This window comes from Dendronephthya gigantea, unplaced genomic scaffold (genome assembly GCF_004324835.1).
Source record: "Dendronephthya gigantea isolate DGI-Jeju-01 unplaced genomic scaffold, DenGig_1.0 000005F, whole genome shotgun sequence".
Taxonomy (NCBI): Eukaryota; Metazoa; Cnidaria; class Anthozoa; order Malacalcyonacea; family Nephtheidae; genus Dendronephthya; species Dendronephthya gigantea.
Window position 1 is genome coordinate 850,128 of NW_021163015.1, and position 14,195 is coordinate 864,322.

Below are 14,195 nucleotides of genomic sequence, written 5' to 3' on the forward strand. Positions count from 1 at the left end.
AATCATCTGATTTCGCATGTTGCAAATATACAATGCGAACTGCTATTAATATCCTATTTCTGAACCTATTTCTAAATCCATTCAAATCTTAAACCGTTAAAATCCCACATTGTTGGTTTCACTTCTACCCGCCAAACTGCTGCTGACAAACGATGCACAGGTGTCTTCAAAAACAATTTTCACCACATCTGTGCTGGATGCAATTCATAAAAATGATTTTATAAACCTGATTCATGTGTATATTTATATTCTATGTACAATGTACGTACCATTGCAATTGAGTTTTAGACACAGTGCATTTAAAATAAGTGGTTTGAATGGCTGCCATCTTGGTTTCAAGAAATGTTTTAAATAACTCTTTCACTATTGTTGTGGAGCTGTTGTATTTTAATTGCCAGCTGCGCAATGCCAATGATGCGTAAACATCGTGAACAGTTACAAAATAAACAAGAAAGAAGTCAACTAAGTTGGCACTTGTCTTGCGGCCAGTTGTATACAACGCCTATAACCAGCTGCATTGAATCGTAGATCATAATTGAAAAATTATGTCACTAAATATTGTTAGAACTGGCGCTTTTAAAGCAATATTAAATCTGATGAATTAATCGGGTTGGCGCTTTGTGCCAGTTTATAAAGTTTTACCCAAACGAAAAAGAGTACAATATACCTGCATTTAATATACTATATTTTTACAACTTTTAGCAGGGATCTACTCCAGGATTCCTGAATCAATGTCCCTAATTAAGTTCTTTATGTCGATTTCAAAAGCTCTTCAAGTTGACTGCGTAATTCTAAAATGTATAAAGAACCTTTTCAGGAGCCTCTCACAAGGACGTCTCCTTGTTTTTAACTATTAATATTATTTAACTATTTTTACGGCCGTATGGCCATGGGCGAATATATGTTTATTCCACTTTGTATACAAATTACAAATGATAGGTATAAGATACGAACCGTGGTATTTCTTTTCAGCAAAACCATTATTTTGGTGCATGTTTGAAAGTTTACCTAAAGAGAGGGGGTTCAAAATTTAAAGCATTCTAAACAAAGTCCTTGAAAATAATACGAATATACTTGCTATTACCACGCTAGTCGCCAGGGTTGGGCTCCGATGATAGCGGTTTTGGATGGAGGTTCCATTTTAGCAGGGGTGCATATATGCATGGGAGCTTGATGTGCGTTGAACTAATAGAAATTACCCGAGGCCTCTGCATGCACCTTCCCCTACATAATGTTTATCGTAAAACTATGTACTTGCGGTGGTTATTCGCACCATGGTTGCTTCCAAAGCTGTGTACTATACCTTTGAGTGTTCGGTTCTCAGCTTCAAGCAAAACCATGCGTTCCTCAACTTGGGAAAGATGCTGCTGCATCTGTGATTTGAATTCCTCAAAGGCAGCTATAGAGTTGACGAACATGGATGTAAATGAAAATAGCGAATATTCAAATAACACTACAAATTGAGAATATGTTGCATGGCCGTTGTTCAATGATCCATGATCACAACATTCGAAAAGTATGCCTATATCCCTTGGGGCATATAATTTTACCTTTGATGGATTTCAATTCTTGTTCAGCCATATCCCGTTTCATTTTTTCTTTGCATAATTCTGCCACAGTTTGGAGATCTATAGAAACCCAAGAATAAGAGATTTATCATATTAAATCCTGAATTACTGTGCTGAAAAACTGGTTCGTTTACTCAAGCATACAGCACCTTGCTAAAGCATCAGTCAGTCAGATTAGTAATAGATTATGATTAATCGGGCATATGCCGACGAAAAACAACAAATAGGCGGCATGACTTTATTCTAGTTGGACATTTTGGTTGATGAAATATCTACACAGAGATTCTATTACTAAGATTCCATCAAATGATTATAACATTTATGTAGGTTTCTACATAGGAGATTTCTACGTAAGCAGAGAGGTGTGCTGTGTTTTATTTCCTATACTTTGTATTGACCTCATGGAGATAAAAGTTGGAATGTTATCAGACAGACAAGATGGAAGTTATCGATATGGTTCAAACATTTTTGAGAAAGTTGAATTTGAAAGAAATGAAACAAAATTTTCTCGTTAACGACTATACTCGTTATAATAATCCACGCTGGACTCTTATTGATGAGAAAATAACAGAAATATACCTTCAACATTTCGTCGCTGCGAGACAAGACTTCCATCTTCTAGCGCCGAACGAAATCGAGCACTTGGCACAACAGGCATCGCCGCTACGCTTCGCAACTGATCGACATTGCTGCTGGCTGTTCGAGGAGTGATCCGAACAGTCTGATTGGCCGACACAGTGTTCACGTGATGCCCGTCTCTAAAGTATGACGTGTTCACTCTTCTTTGGTAACCGCTGTCGATTTCCACTTCAGACGTCTTCGATCTATCGTGTGAGATTCCGTGCGTCGACCCCCCGTGCGATTTTTCAGGTGAATACCGAGTAGTATTACTAATTTGATTTGCCAGGGGGCTGTACCTAGGATTGCTTTGAGGTAGCCTAGATGCAATAGGACTGTAAGTCACAGGGACAAAATTCCTATTGGTATAACTGCTCCTATACGACATTGCTCCCTTGCCGAGAATGTTCGAGATTTGGCCATCCATTCTATCGGCATTTGCATTAACCATGGCGTTAAATTCGCTTATTTTCGCATGATCCACAGCAGAGTTTGCCCCAAAACCGTCTAAAATTTTCACAAGTTCCCCATAAACAGGCCCGTGTAGTGACTGAAGGTTGTAGAGGAGCTTCTTTGTTCCAACCACGAGTTTTGATGTGCTTTTCTGCACCTCCTTTGTGGAAATCGAGGTCGTCGTTGGATAGGAGTGATGTTTAATGATTTTGATGATGATATTGTGTTCTTCCAGGGTATAGTGATCCACCACGCCCACTACGTAGTTTAGTACTTCGTGTAGCGTTTTATGAAAGAGAAGTAGAACCACGACCTTACCTAAAAGGTCGAAAGAGCAAAGTTGAGCCCAACTGTCCTCATAAATCACTCGATGTAGCAACTATACATATCGAAAACAAAACCAGAATAATTAACAAACTTCCGGAGAGCCACTTAAAGAAACTCCGATTTTCATAAACAGTCCATCTGGGTAACTCTTGTTTTACTGATTAGGGTCTAAGAAAGAACCAGGCTCTAAAACGCAAAGTCCTGCGTTGATAGCGACACTTGTTAGGTAGTATTTTTCTCTGTTCTGGCCGCTGGAAGTTTCATTAAGTCAAGCTACATACGATTCAATCAGTGTACTATCTGATCAATGAGCGAAAATTGCATCAAAGGAATTATATTACATCTGCCGGTACGTACAAACTAGGCAACCGGTATCTGCGGCTTAATTAGTTTGAGACGCTGGTGCCAGATGATATGAGACAACGAAAAAGGACTGGAACCAGTTTTGAAAAGAAATCGATTTTTAGATTGAACTAGTTTTTAATATCTTGTGAAATATATTACCCTTTGCTTTAAAATTTTTAGAACGACTGGGTATTTTACATGAGACAAAACAAAACAATGGTAACTTTAACATTCTGCCACACATTTAACTTTTAAAAGATGTTGATCACACTAAACGCCCACGTCTGTCTATCGCCGGTCTCAGCTGTTTCAGATTTCTTCTGACAGAGTATTATTCCAATTGTATAATCATGTTCTTACTGTGTGTGCGTTCATACGTGTTCTCATCACTTTTTGCAGTGAAGTGACTTATACGAGACTAAATGTTCTCTTATATACAAAGGAAATTTATAACTGTGATGCAAAACAAAATGGAATTCGTTTCCCGCCACAGCTCCTGATTAGGTCTGAAGATACGCTACACATTTCCGTTCGAATATTTTATCAACAAACATTTTCAATACTATATAAATATTTTTTCATTTTATCCTTTCAATACTTGAAAACTCGCCTCAAGGCTGGCGATATTGCAATAAGACACGAGGTCCTTTTTTGGTAATAACACCTCATGATTAATAATATTTAGTCGTAGTTAGTCTGATAATATGATTTTTCAATAAATATCGAAATATCACAACTTGGGTCTAAATACTTCGGTTTTACGATAGGTAGCCCAACAGTCATGTTTCTCGTGAAATACTTGTTTTCTGAAACCGCCATTCAAATTTCAGTTTAAACTATTGGTTTTTAGTTCCTAAAACAGTTAGTTTATGTGGAGGGAATACTTGTCAAAGTTTCGCTGTGTTCTCGAAGAAATTTCGTGAACGTGTCTGTTTTGGTGTGTGCGATTGAATAGCTGGGCCTCAGTAAAACTAGAACGATAAATTGAAAAAGGGGAATTGAAGCTACAGCGACTTTTAGTTTTTCCTAGAATTTGCATGTCCTATATATCGTTTTGCTAGTCTTGAAATTTCCACATCAAAAGCAATTCTCAATAGCCTTAGTTTATACAGATTACAGACGTGTCAGATCAAGTTTGTATAAATTATATTGGCATGTTTATGCCCAGTTACCGTTCGAGCTGCATACATGGAGTTCGCTATTCCTGCCAAGTTACCTTCATAATTGAAATATATCAAACAAAATTTTATAGGCTCGTCTACACTTGCCAAAGTCTGCCCGTAATAAATGCAATAGAGCAAACAGTTATGAATGCTCTAATGGTATCTACCTCTTATCTATCAAGAGAGGAAAATCGCAGCGAAAAAGAAAAATTGCCAGCATAAATTGGCCTTATATAACTCAAGCAGCTTGTCAAATTTCGCCAATAGTAAAATAATAATAACAATGGGGGTGAAAAACGGGCTTTATTCTAACTAATGAGACGCAAAAGAAAGTCATGGCAATACCTTTTCTTCCCAGAACACTGTCGCCAATAAATCTTGAAAAACTGTGAGTGAGATCTGATATTCTTTCACAATGATACAGTTTTCCTGAAAACAACAAAAACTTTAAACAGTCTTCACCGATATCTGCATTGTCTACCCGACCAGAGCTTTTCTCGACCAGTTTGTTCTGAACGGGCATCACTTGGACCGGAGTTGCTTCATCGGGCTTTTCCTGTTTCACGGTGACAGTTGGTTGAAACTCGGAAATCCCAGCTTCTTTGGTAGCATTAAAGTCCGTATTAGACGGTGCAATGGGCTTAAACCCAGGGTAATGGCCACCATTCATTTCTTTGACCTGCTTATCTGAGGTCTCGTCCCTCGCTTCTCGCGTCGTACAACTCGAATCACGGTCGTCATGGTATGCAACATTGCGTGGTGTATTCTCCGAGGAATTGCGCGATTTTTCCAAAGGATTTCGAGAAATCCCCGAGGAGTTCATAGAATGTTCCATACGATTCTCCATAGAACCCCTTGCACTCCTTGACGGACTTACACCGACACCCGAGGGACTTCTGCTATTCGTGGGGGAGCATCGGGTGTTTCCCATGGGATTTCCGGTGTTCCCAAGAGATTCGCTAGCACTGATTACCAACGCGTTTACACTATTTTCCAAAAGGTTTGTAGGGTTGACAGGCGATTTTCCAGCAATTTCCAACGCGCTCGTATGAGGAGGGATTTCGGGGCTGCTCATGGACGCCAATTCCATGGAGTATTTATTTACCGGCCTGTCCTTGTTGTTATTTTCGTTCGTAACTTGGCTGGGTTTCTTGACAGCCTTATCGAATATCGCCTCCAAGTGTGCACCCTTGCGTTTTCTTTCCTGATGCTCGTAATCCTTTATCAATCTTTCCGTTTCCATGTTGCGAGAGTCTGTGTTTTCCACCCGTACTTGCCTACGCGAGTGTCCGATCAAACCTAACGTCGTTTTACAACCTTGCGGATAAAACCCTCAGCGAACGTTGATTTTCGAAACGGGATTCCGGATTTGAAATATATTTCAAAGCCAACGGCGGTTAGAATGTCGTTTCGCAGCTTTCCTGGCCTTCCAACTCTGTTTATCGCGGTAAAATTTAGGCGCTTAAACGACAAACTTGCAGGTTTTGACCTGCTACTGACATACCGCGTACGCTGGTGGCAAAGCAGGTTACATATTAAGAGCACACGAGGCGCAATGGACACCTGTCGATTTTACGCTTTTAGACATGCATCGATGAACTGGTTCATTGTGCGATGATAAAAGCGAGATTAGGTCTGCAAGAAACGCTATTAATAAACGCTTTTGCCATGCTTGCTTTTGAAACAAAGGCGCGATATCTACAACATTAAAAAAAATCGATATTGTCACTGGGGTACATTTCCTTGATGTCACAACAAACGTTGGTAAACAAAGAAATTTTATTGTGTATCGAAGTTGCACTCATGATATGATCGCGTTTAACTGCTAAATTTCAATTCAGCTTTCGGTTCGTAAAAATGTTACCGAAAAAATGATAAAGCTATAACATAGGTTGCTGTAATGTAGCCGTAACAATACTTTTGACGGTTGACAAGATTAATTATGCGGGATTAAAATCTGCCGATATTTGGGTAATATCTATATGTGACATGCAGTTTTCTTGAAAGTTTTCAAACGTTATAAAATGGAGATCCTTTTGACCCATTCAGAAAATATATGTAATACAAACTCCACTTTGTGAACGAGCTGTGGGTTAAGTTTAGTTTGAAGATTTGTATAAACTATATATGGTCCTGCGGTAGTGCGGTATCGTTCAACTGCTTAGTCATTCATCAAGAATAAACTTCATTGCAGGTAGCGTGATAAAATCAAGTGGAACTCCGTGTGAATCTCTCGCCCCAACCGTTAACCTAATCTGGGAATTCTGCAAATATTTTCAAATGCATTTTTTAATTACTTGGATGTTAATACTCGAATGTATACTCTCATTGTTTGCAACAGCCTAAATCAAGAGTCTGAGCGAATTCGTTTACCAGACAGAAGAATACATTCACAACAAGCCGTGAATTATATAAACATACAGATTACAGTTTCTCAATTAACGTTCTTCGAAGTTTGTGTATAACTTTTACGCTGAGGCATGCAAGCAACAGATGACACAAACATTCTAAAATGTATCGATTGTCATGAAAAAAAAATCAATTTTAAATGCATGTCTATTGTACTGAAATTTTTTTTTAACGGTCTGTTTTGTGTGAAGTGCGCTCCTATCCATCATCATCATGTAGTCTATATTCATGGTCGTAGAGAGTGTTATATATGCATGGTTTAACTATATAATATGATAATTTGTGTATACATTAATCATTATAATATTACCCTTCCTGCATTTGAATCCCTGTTTTGCAAACGTCTAGGAGCCAAATATACTGCCAAACGTATGGCATGCACTGGTTATATTTTGTTGACAACATACATAAATCGTGCATTTGAGCTAAAAACGACAGGAAAAGAAAGAGTATATAGATATATATACTGTACATATATACAATTTGGTCTATTATGAAAAACGCCGACGTCTGCCAGCGGAGGTTGTTGAGGTTGAAGACGAGTTCAGACGTGTGTTTTGAAGCTCCACAAGTCTCTCAAATAAACTGATCTTTTATCGTTTATAATTGGTATAAATCTGATCAACTAAATGTGTTAACTTTTATGGCGTCAACATTCAGCGGAAAACTATGCTTTGCATGGAGTGGCGACTACGAATCTTTAAAGCAGTTCACAAAGGACGACCTAGATCTCGAAGGAATATGGTCGCAGCCTGGTGGGGATAGGAAACTTTTCACTTTTGATGAATCTACCATATTGTGGAAAAAGAATAAGAATCTTTTGTACCTTGATGGTGCGAGAGCGAACGAGATTACACAAAAGTTTTGTAAGCTGATATGCTCTTCCGAAGCTCCCATTTTGGACGCTCGGCAGTCGGGCATGCAATCGTCTACAGTCAATGTAATTCTAGATGACCTTCAACAAGGCCAGTTGGTAAACTCGGAAGCGATTCGGGCTCTATCGGGGACGATTTCTCACATAACATCGGTGATTTCGCATTTCCAGAGCTTTATGGATAAAGATAAAGGCGGCCAAGACGATTTAAACTCGGCAGCGCCTCTGAATGAAGCGAGCGAACAATTTGAATATGTTAATCAAGATAACATTAATGATGCAACAATTGTGAAGCCTTTTGTCTTGAACGATTCCGCAAATCCTAATATGAACAATGGGTCGGAATCTGTTAACGATCTCACTAATCAAGAACCCATTGTTATTGATGATGCATGCGAAAATACCAATGATAGCCTTGTTGTCGTGAAATTAAGTGAGAACGAACAGTTAAAACCTAATAATGATACAACAAGTGCTGAGCCGACTTCATCGCAAGAATGTAAATTAACTTACGCAAACACTGTAAAGTCATCTCATGCAATTGATACGAGTAATAAACCTAAGGTAAACCTGCAGAAATCACCAAGCAGAAACAAGGTGCCTTCTAGCGAGTCCGATGGTTTTATCGGAGTAGAGCGAAAGCGAAGAAAAATAAAGAAATTTTTTCTATCTGGTATCGCCCAAGACGTGAAAGAAAATCAGATTTATCTTACTAAAGAAGAAAAATATAGTCCCAACATATATCTCCATTTTCCCTAGTCGGCGCAGTGGAACCCTTTCATCGAAGATCCATGTCCCCCTGGCTGCTAGTTCACTCGTGCAAGAAGATAATTTCTGGCCAAAATTTGTTACTTGTAAGCCTTGGCGCCCAAAGGAGGAGCATCTTGCGAAGCGTGAAATAAATTTAACCCATAAGGGAATTTTATCAACGTACGTGTAATGGCTCACACAATTCAAGTCAGAATATCTTCTCGCGCTCATGGCCAAGATCTAGGCAAAATGCGCGGAACACAGCTAACCGGCATCGCAACCTTAAGTACGTAAATATTGCAAAGTGTGAACCTAGCAAACCAAGCAAATCCCACAATGCTTAGTACTGAATACACGATCAATTGTAAAACCAGACGCTCATCCGGCCTTGTATGCAGACATTAAAAGCAATAACATTGATATTTGTTTTATATCTGAAACTTGGTTAAATTCTTCTGTATGCAATTCTCTTATATGTCCCTCTGGGTATTCAATCTTAAGAAAAGATCGAATTAATCGTCGTGGTGGTGGCGTGGCAATTATATGCCGAAATGATTGGAAGATGGAGCCGCTACCAAATCTGACAAATAGCTTTGAGTGCCTATGGGCCAAAATTACAACTGAAAACTCAAGTTTTCATGTGGCCTCTATATACCATCCTCCCGATCATACATACAACTCTGATGATCTTGTTGAATTCTTGACTGACTCATGCGAACAGCTATTATCGTCATTGCCTAACATTAAAATCATAATTGCAGGCGATTTGAACAAACTGAATATTTGTTCACTATTAAACCAACAATCTCTGTTCCAGATAGTTAAAAAACCTACTAGAGGAGATAACATTCTAGATCTTTTTATCACGAACATTCCACACTATTGGAAAAAAGTAAAAGTTGTAAAAAGCTTAGTAAGATCAGACCACAAAATGATTATAGCATACCCTCGAGATGTTGTAAAAGCAAAAAGAAAAGACTCATATATCAGAGATGTAAGGCAGCATAGAAAACTAATTATGTGGAAAGAACTAGAAGATGTTGACTGGAATGATATAAATAAGGAACATTCATTGGACGAGATGGTCGAAAAGTTTTACAAAATTATCGAGCCTAAATTTGAGAAAAGTTTTCCGACGATTAAAGTTCGCACATCCACTAGAGACCCGCCGTTTATATCTCCCCTAGTAAAACATTTATTAAAACAAAGGAAGAAAGCAATTAAAGCCAGAGACAGTGAGGCTAATATTCGGTTACAAACCCAAATAAATAAACTTATTCGAAGAAATCAACTCCACGCCGTACGGAATGAAAATAAAAAATACAAATCTGGAACAAAAGACTGGTGGTCAAATATAAATAAAATTACAGGAAGAACTGATAACAAAATACCAGTTACATCTTTCATCGACCGATGAGATAAATAATTTCTTCCATGATGTTTGTACCGACCCACTTTACACGGCACCAGAGTTACAAGAAATTCCAGAAGGTACCAGAGTTCCTAAGTTAACAGTAGAAATGGTCTCCAAGTTTCTTCAAAATCAAAAACGTACATCGGCAGGCCCCGACGACTTACCACATTGGTTTTGGAAAGAGTTTGGAGTCGAATTAGCACCAACCATCACACAAATATTCAATTTATCTTTGAGAAATGCTAACGTCCCGAGAGCTTGGAAAAGAGCTGATATTGTACCAATACCTAAGGAATCGACTGTAGAGAATTGCAATCGGTTAAGACCCATCTCCTTGACCGACATAATCATGAGAATATTTGAGAAATGTATATATAAAGCCGAAATTGCACATTCTTCATGACATTATTGATTCAGACCAATTTGCTTATAAAAACGGCCACAACACTATAATGGCCCTGATTAAGTGCCAACATATGGCATTAAAATGGCTGGAAGACGGTGCCAGATATGTGAGAGTTTTCATTCGACTTAAAGAAAGCCTTTGACAGTGTGCCGCATGACATCCTTTGTAGCAAATTGAAAAACCTTCCTCTTAATCCATATATTATTAACTGGATTATTAGTTTCTTGGAATCGTCATCAAAGAGTAAAGGTTGATGGAATTAGAACAAACTACGTTAACATCAATAGAGGAGTTCCTCAAGGAACTGTGTTGGGTCCAGTACTGTTTTCGATAATGGTAAATGATATTAAAACAGTCAACACCCAAAATGAATTAGTGAAATTTGCTGACGACTTGACATTAGAAATCCCCGGGTATGATATGGAGATACATCAATGATGAGGTAAGCAATATTAAAGAATGGTCCGAAAGAAATAGAATGCAGCTCAATATGGAAAAAACATATGAAATGGTCATACAAAGTAAAATCCCAACACCCTTACCGACTCCCATTCCAAATATCGTACGTAAATCATGGCTGGAATTATTGGGAATAACGTTGGAAAATGTACCTGATAAATGGGACTTACACTTTAATGAAATGATTAGCAAAGCAGGAGGAAGAATGTACATATTGAGAGTTTGTAAGTATTATGGTATACAAACCAAACAGTTAGACCTTTTATTCAAAAGCTTAATAATGTCGTTATTTGTTTACGGATTGAACTTTGGGGAGGCACCCATAGCAAGTACATTGATCAAATCGAAAAATTCATTGGCCGTGCATATCGAAATGGTTACATATCAGAAAAGTATGATTTTAAAGAAATTATTGTAGAGACAGGATTATGGAAGAATATTACAAACAATAAAAATAATGCATTACAAGAATTGTTGCCGAATAAGTTAAATAGACAATTAAGACAGAGGGGACATGAGTTCGAGTTACCTCTAATAAGAACCGAACGTTATAAACGCACTTTCATAAACAGATGCCTTTTTAAATTTGTATAATAAATCCACTTATTATTGTCTTGGTCTTGTAGATTACAGCCAATTATTGTCTTAGTTTTATAGTAATTAATAGTTAAAATTATGTAAATAACAGTAAATCTTATCCTGTAATATATTTAATCTTAGAAAACGCTGTAAACTCAAACGTGTGTTTTGAGTACTATTCTTGTAAGAATAATAAAGAATTCTATCTATCTATTATATTTTTACTAGCGTGTAAACAAGCCAATATATACCCGCGGGGTATAGACAACAATGCATGTTTTGTCTTGTGCACAGACTGTATTTGGATGTACAATATTCAGTCTTCGAGGTTCTTATATCAGGCTATATATATGTAGTGACTATATATAATTTCAATAACAATCTAGAAAAATCTTTCCTGAAGGTTGGTAGAAGCACTTTCATCAAAGGCTAATGTATTATCGTTAAATAATCAACAAAAATATCATGATAAGTTAAACTTTATTTGCCTATGGGAAAAAAATCGTTGCCAAATCGCGTTCTGTCTGTGTGGGCCTTTAGTGGACAAAGACAAACAGGATTTCGACCCTACAGATCATTCTTCGACTGTTTTTCGCCTGACATGCATGCATCCTTTAAATCTAAATCAGTCGATGCCATGATCCCGGGTTGTATGTAAAAAATTGCGCTATTTGTTACACGCTAGAGCTTATACTAATTGTGATTGGTCGATTCGTGGTCACGTGTCTTAGATAAATGCGACATTTCCCGCTTGCTCGCTTAGAGAAAGAAATATGGTGCGAAACTTTATAAACAATGTGATTTGTCAAACTAAACAGAAAATACATAAAAACGAACAAGAATTCTCGCGAAGTTGTAAAACAGGTTCGGTAATTCAATTTAATAAGTGCATGAACAAAAAATTATTTGTGAAAATTAACTATCGTGTGAATATATGGTCTTTTCTGGTGTATCATTGCTATGCAGCAAAACACTTAATGCATTTTTCTGAAATAGTGAGTTTTGTTTTCAGGCAAACAAAAACTATATTTCCCCGAGAGACACACATGAAGTGTAATGAAAGCCGCCAAAAAGGTTGCCACAAGCAAGATATATAAAAAGCGCCAGGTAGTTTAATTGAGGCAGAATGCCACAAGGCAATGCATGTATACGCGGACATGCAGACAGTTTTGTCGGGTAAAATTACACTTTTGAAACGCCTTATATTATATTCTTAAATTTGACGCGAGGCATAGCCAGTGGGGGGGGACAGGGGGCGGGAACCCGGGAGAATAAGGGCGGGAGGTGGGCGGGAAGCGGGAGGAGACGGGGCGGGATGCGGGAGTCATGCGAGGGCGGGAGGCGGGAGAGATGAGGGACGTTAAGTTTTTTTAAAATGACTTTTTAGTCCCTTTTTAAGCAAACTATCAAAAATCAGAACCAAACAATATTGACTATTTACTATTTTAACTGGTATTAAACTTTATTGTCAGTCATGACAGTCATCGGAGGCATTTTTTAGTCCTTTTTAATGTCTATAAATGGCATTCGGCTTAAGTCGCCTAAATCCGCAGGTGGTTGGAGTTCTGTCGGCGTGTTTCCACATTGAAGGAAATTTCCTTTTTAACTATTTTGACCGAAAAAAGGAGTTTCAAGGAGGGGAAAAGGGCCAAAAATGAATCAAGGAAATCTAAGGAATTTTAGAGTAACTAAATTGTACTGAATTGTTTTGAAGATTTTTGTATAAAAAAACTGTTTTGCAGTCTATGAGCAAGTCATTAGGATTTACAATGAAAAATTAACTTGCTCTGGTAACTGTGTTTCCTTTTGGTCTTTTGGAGTCGACACCAAGCGCTAAATGGTCTAAATGTACCACGTGACTGAAACCCAGCCGTTGAGAACAATTTTATAACTCTAGAATTTTACATTTTAGTCCATTTCAGAGCTTTCAAAATTCTCGTGTACTTTCATTTTAAGAGTTGCGCCAAAAATGTATGACTGTCTTGCTCTATATACGTATTGATGAGTACTGACGAATAGTGTCCAATAGTACTTCAGTTAATCAAGGAAATTTCAAAGAAATTGCGTCTCATTTCAAGGAAATTCTTTGGCAATATCAAAGAAATTTGAATGGTGTTGAACATCACGTTTTCGAGTTTTCCCTTTAAGATTAAGATTCCATTCGGAGTTACAGTATATTATAACTGATACAACAAAGCGGCCAAGCGTGGCGGTGCTAGTAATTGTCCTTCTGACAAGAGAAAACTACAAAACGTGATATTACAAAATCAATAGGTTGCAAAATTGCCACAAAATTTCGGCGTATTAGCTGTTAAACTGAAACTCGATGCCAGCATAGACAATCCAAAAGACAGGGACTGGAAACGCTGTGATAAAAGCAGCGATGCTGGCGTGCAATCCGTGATGCGGCTAAATCACGTAGCAATTATCTGTTGCCCTGACAACCTGCCCTAATTTAACCAAAATAATCACAAACCTGTTTTATATTTTTTGCCTTTTGGCATTTTTTAAATTTTTATTTACATTGAAAATTTATATTACTGTAAAAATAGATATTATTCCTCAAGGTATGTATGATTTAATATTTTTTCCTCTAGTTTATAGCAATCAAATCTTAACTTTTATCGGAACCTTTACATCAAAATGGCACACGAAAAAAAATCCGCGAGAGTGTAAATATGTTTCGAACCCTGAAACTTGAAAATTAAGCAATCCCATATCGGTTATATCAGAAATTTGTCGTCTTAAATACACTGTGAGTGCATTTAGCGCATCAATATAGCTATGCGATTCGCCAGTTTGGTAAAATTAAGGCCTTTTTCACGCTACT

The 14,195-nt window shown here is 37.7% G+C and overlaps 1 protein-coding gene across 1 annotated transcript; it reads right to left on the reverse strand.

The window, feature by feature from the left end:
• Positions 1–17: 17 nt before the first annotated feature.
• On the reverse strand, positions 18–6,071 carry LOC114516096. The gene is made up of 6 exons (XM_028535471.1): positions 4,820–6,071; positions 2,148–2,957; positions 1,551–1,628; positions 1,304–1,399; positions 955–1,008; positions 18–791 (listed from the first exon to the last, which is right to left on the reverse strand). The coding sequence occupies exons 1-6, from the start codon at positions 5,715–5,717 to the stop codon at positions 751–753; spliced, it is 1,977 nt and encodes a 658-aa protein (XP_028391272.1). The 5' UTR covers positions 5,718–6,071; the 3' UTR covers positions 18–750.
• Between the last annotated feature and the right edge of the window lie 8,124 nt (positions 6,072–14,195).

Coding starts and splice junctions, on each gene's coding strand:
- LOC114516096 (XM_028535471.1), bottom strand. CDS start 5,717: ATGGAAACGGAAAGATTGATAAAGGATTACGAGCATCAGGAAAGAAAA. Junction 2,958..4,819: donor CAGTGTTCTGGGAAGAAAAG/GTATTGCCATGA, acceptor TCGACCTTTTAG/GTAAGGTCGTGGTTCTACTT. Junction 1,400..1,550: donor AGAATTGAAATCCATCAAAG/GTAAAATTATAT, acceptor TCAACTCTATAG/CTGCCTTTGAGGAATTCAAA.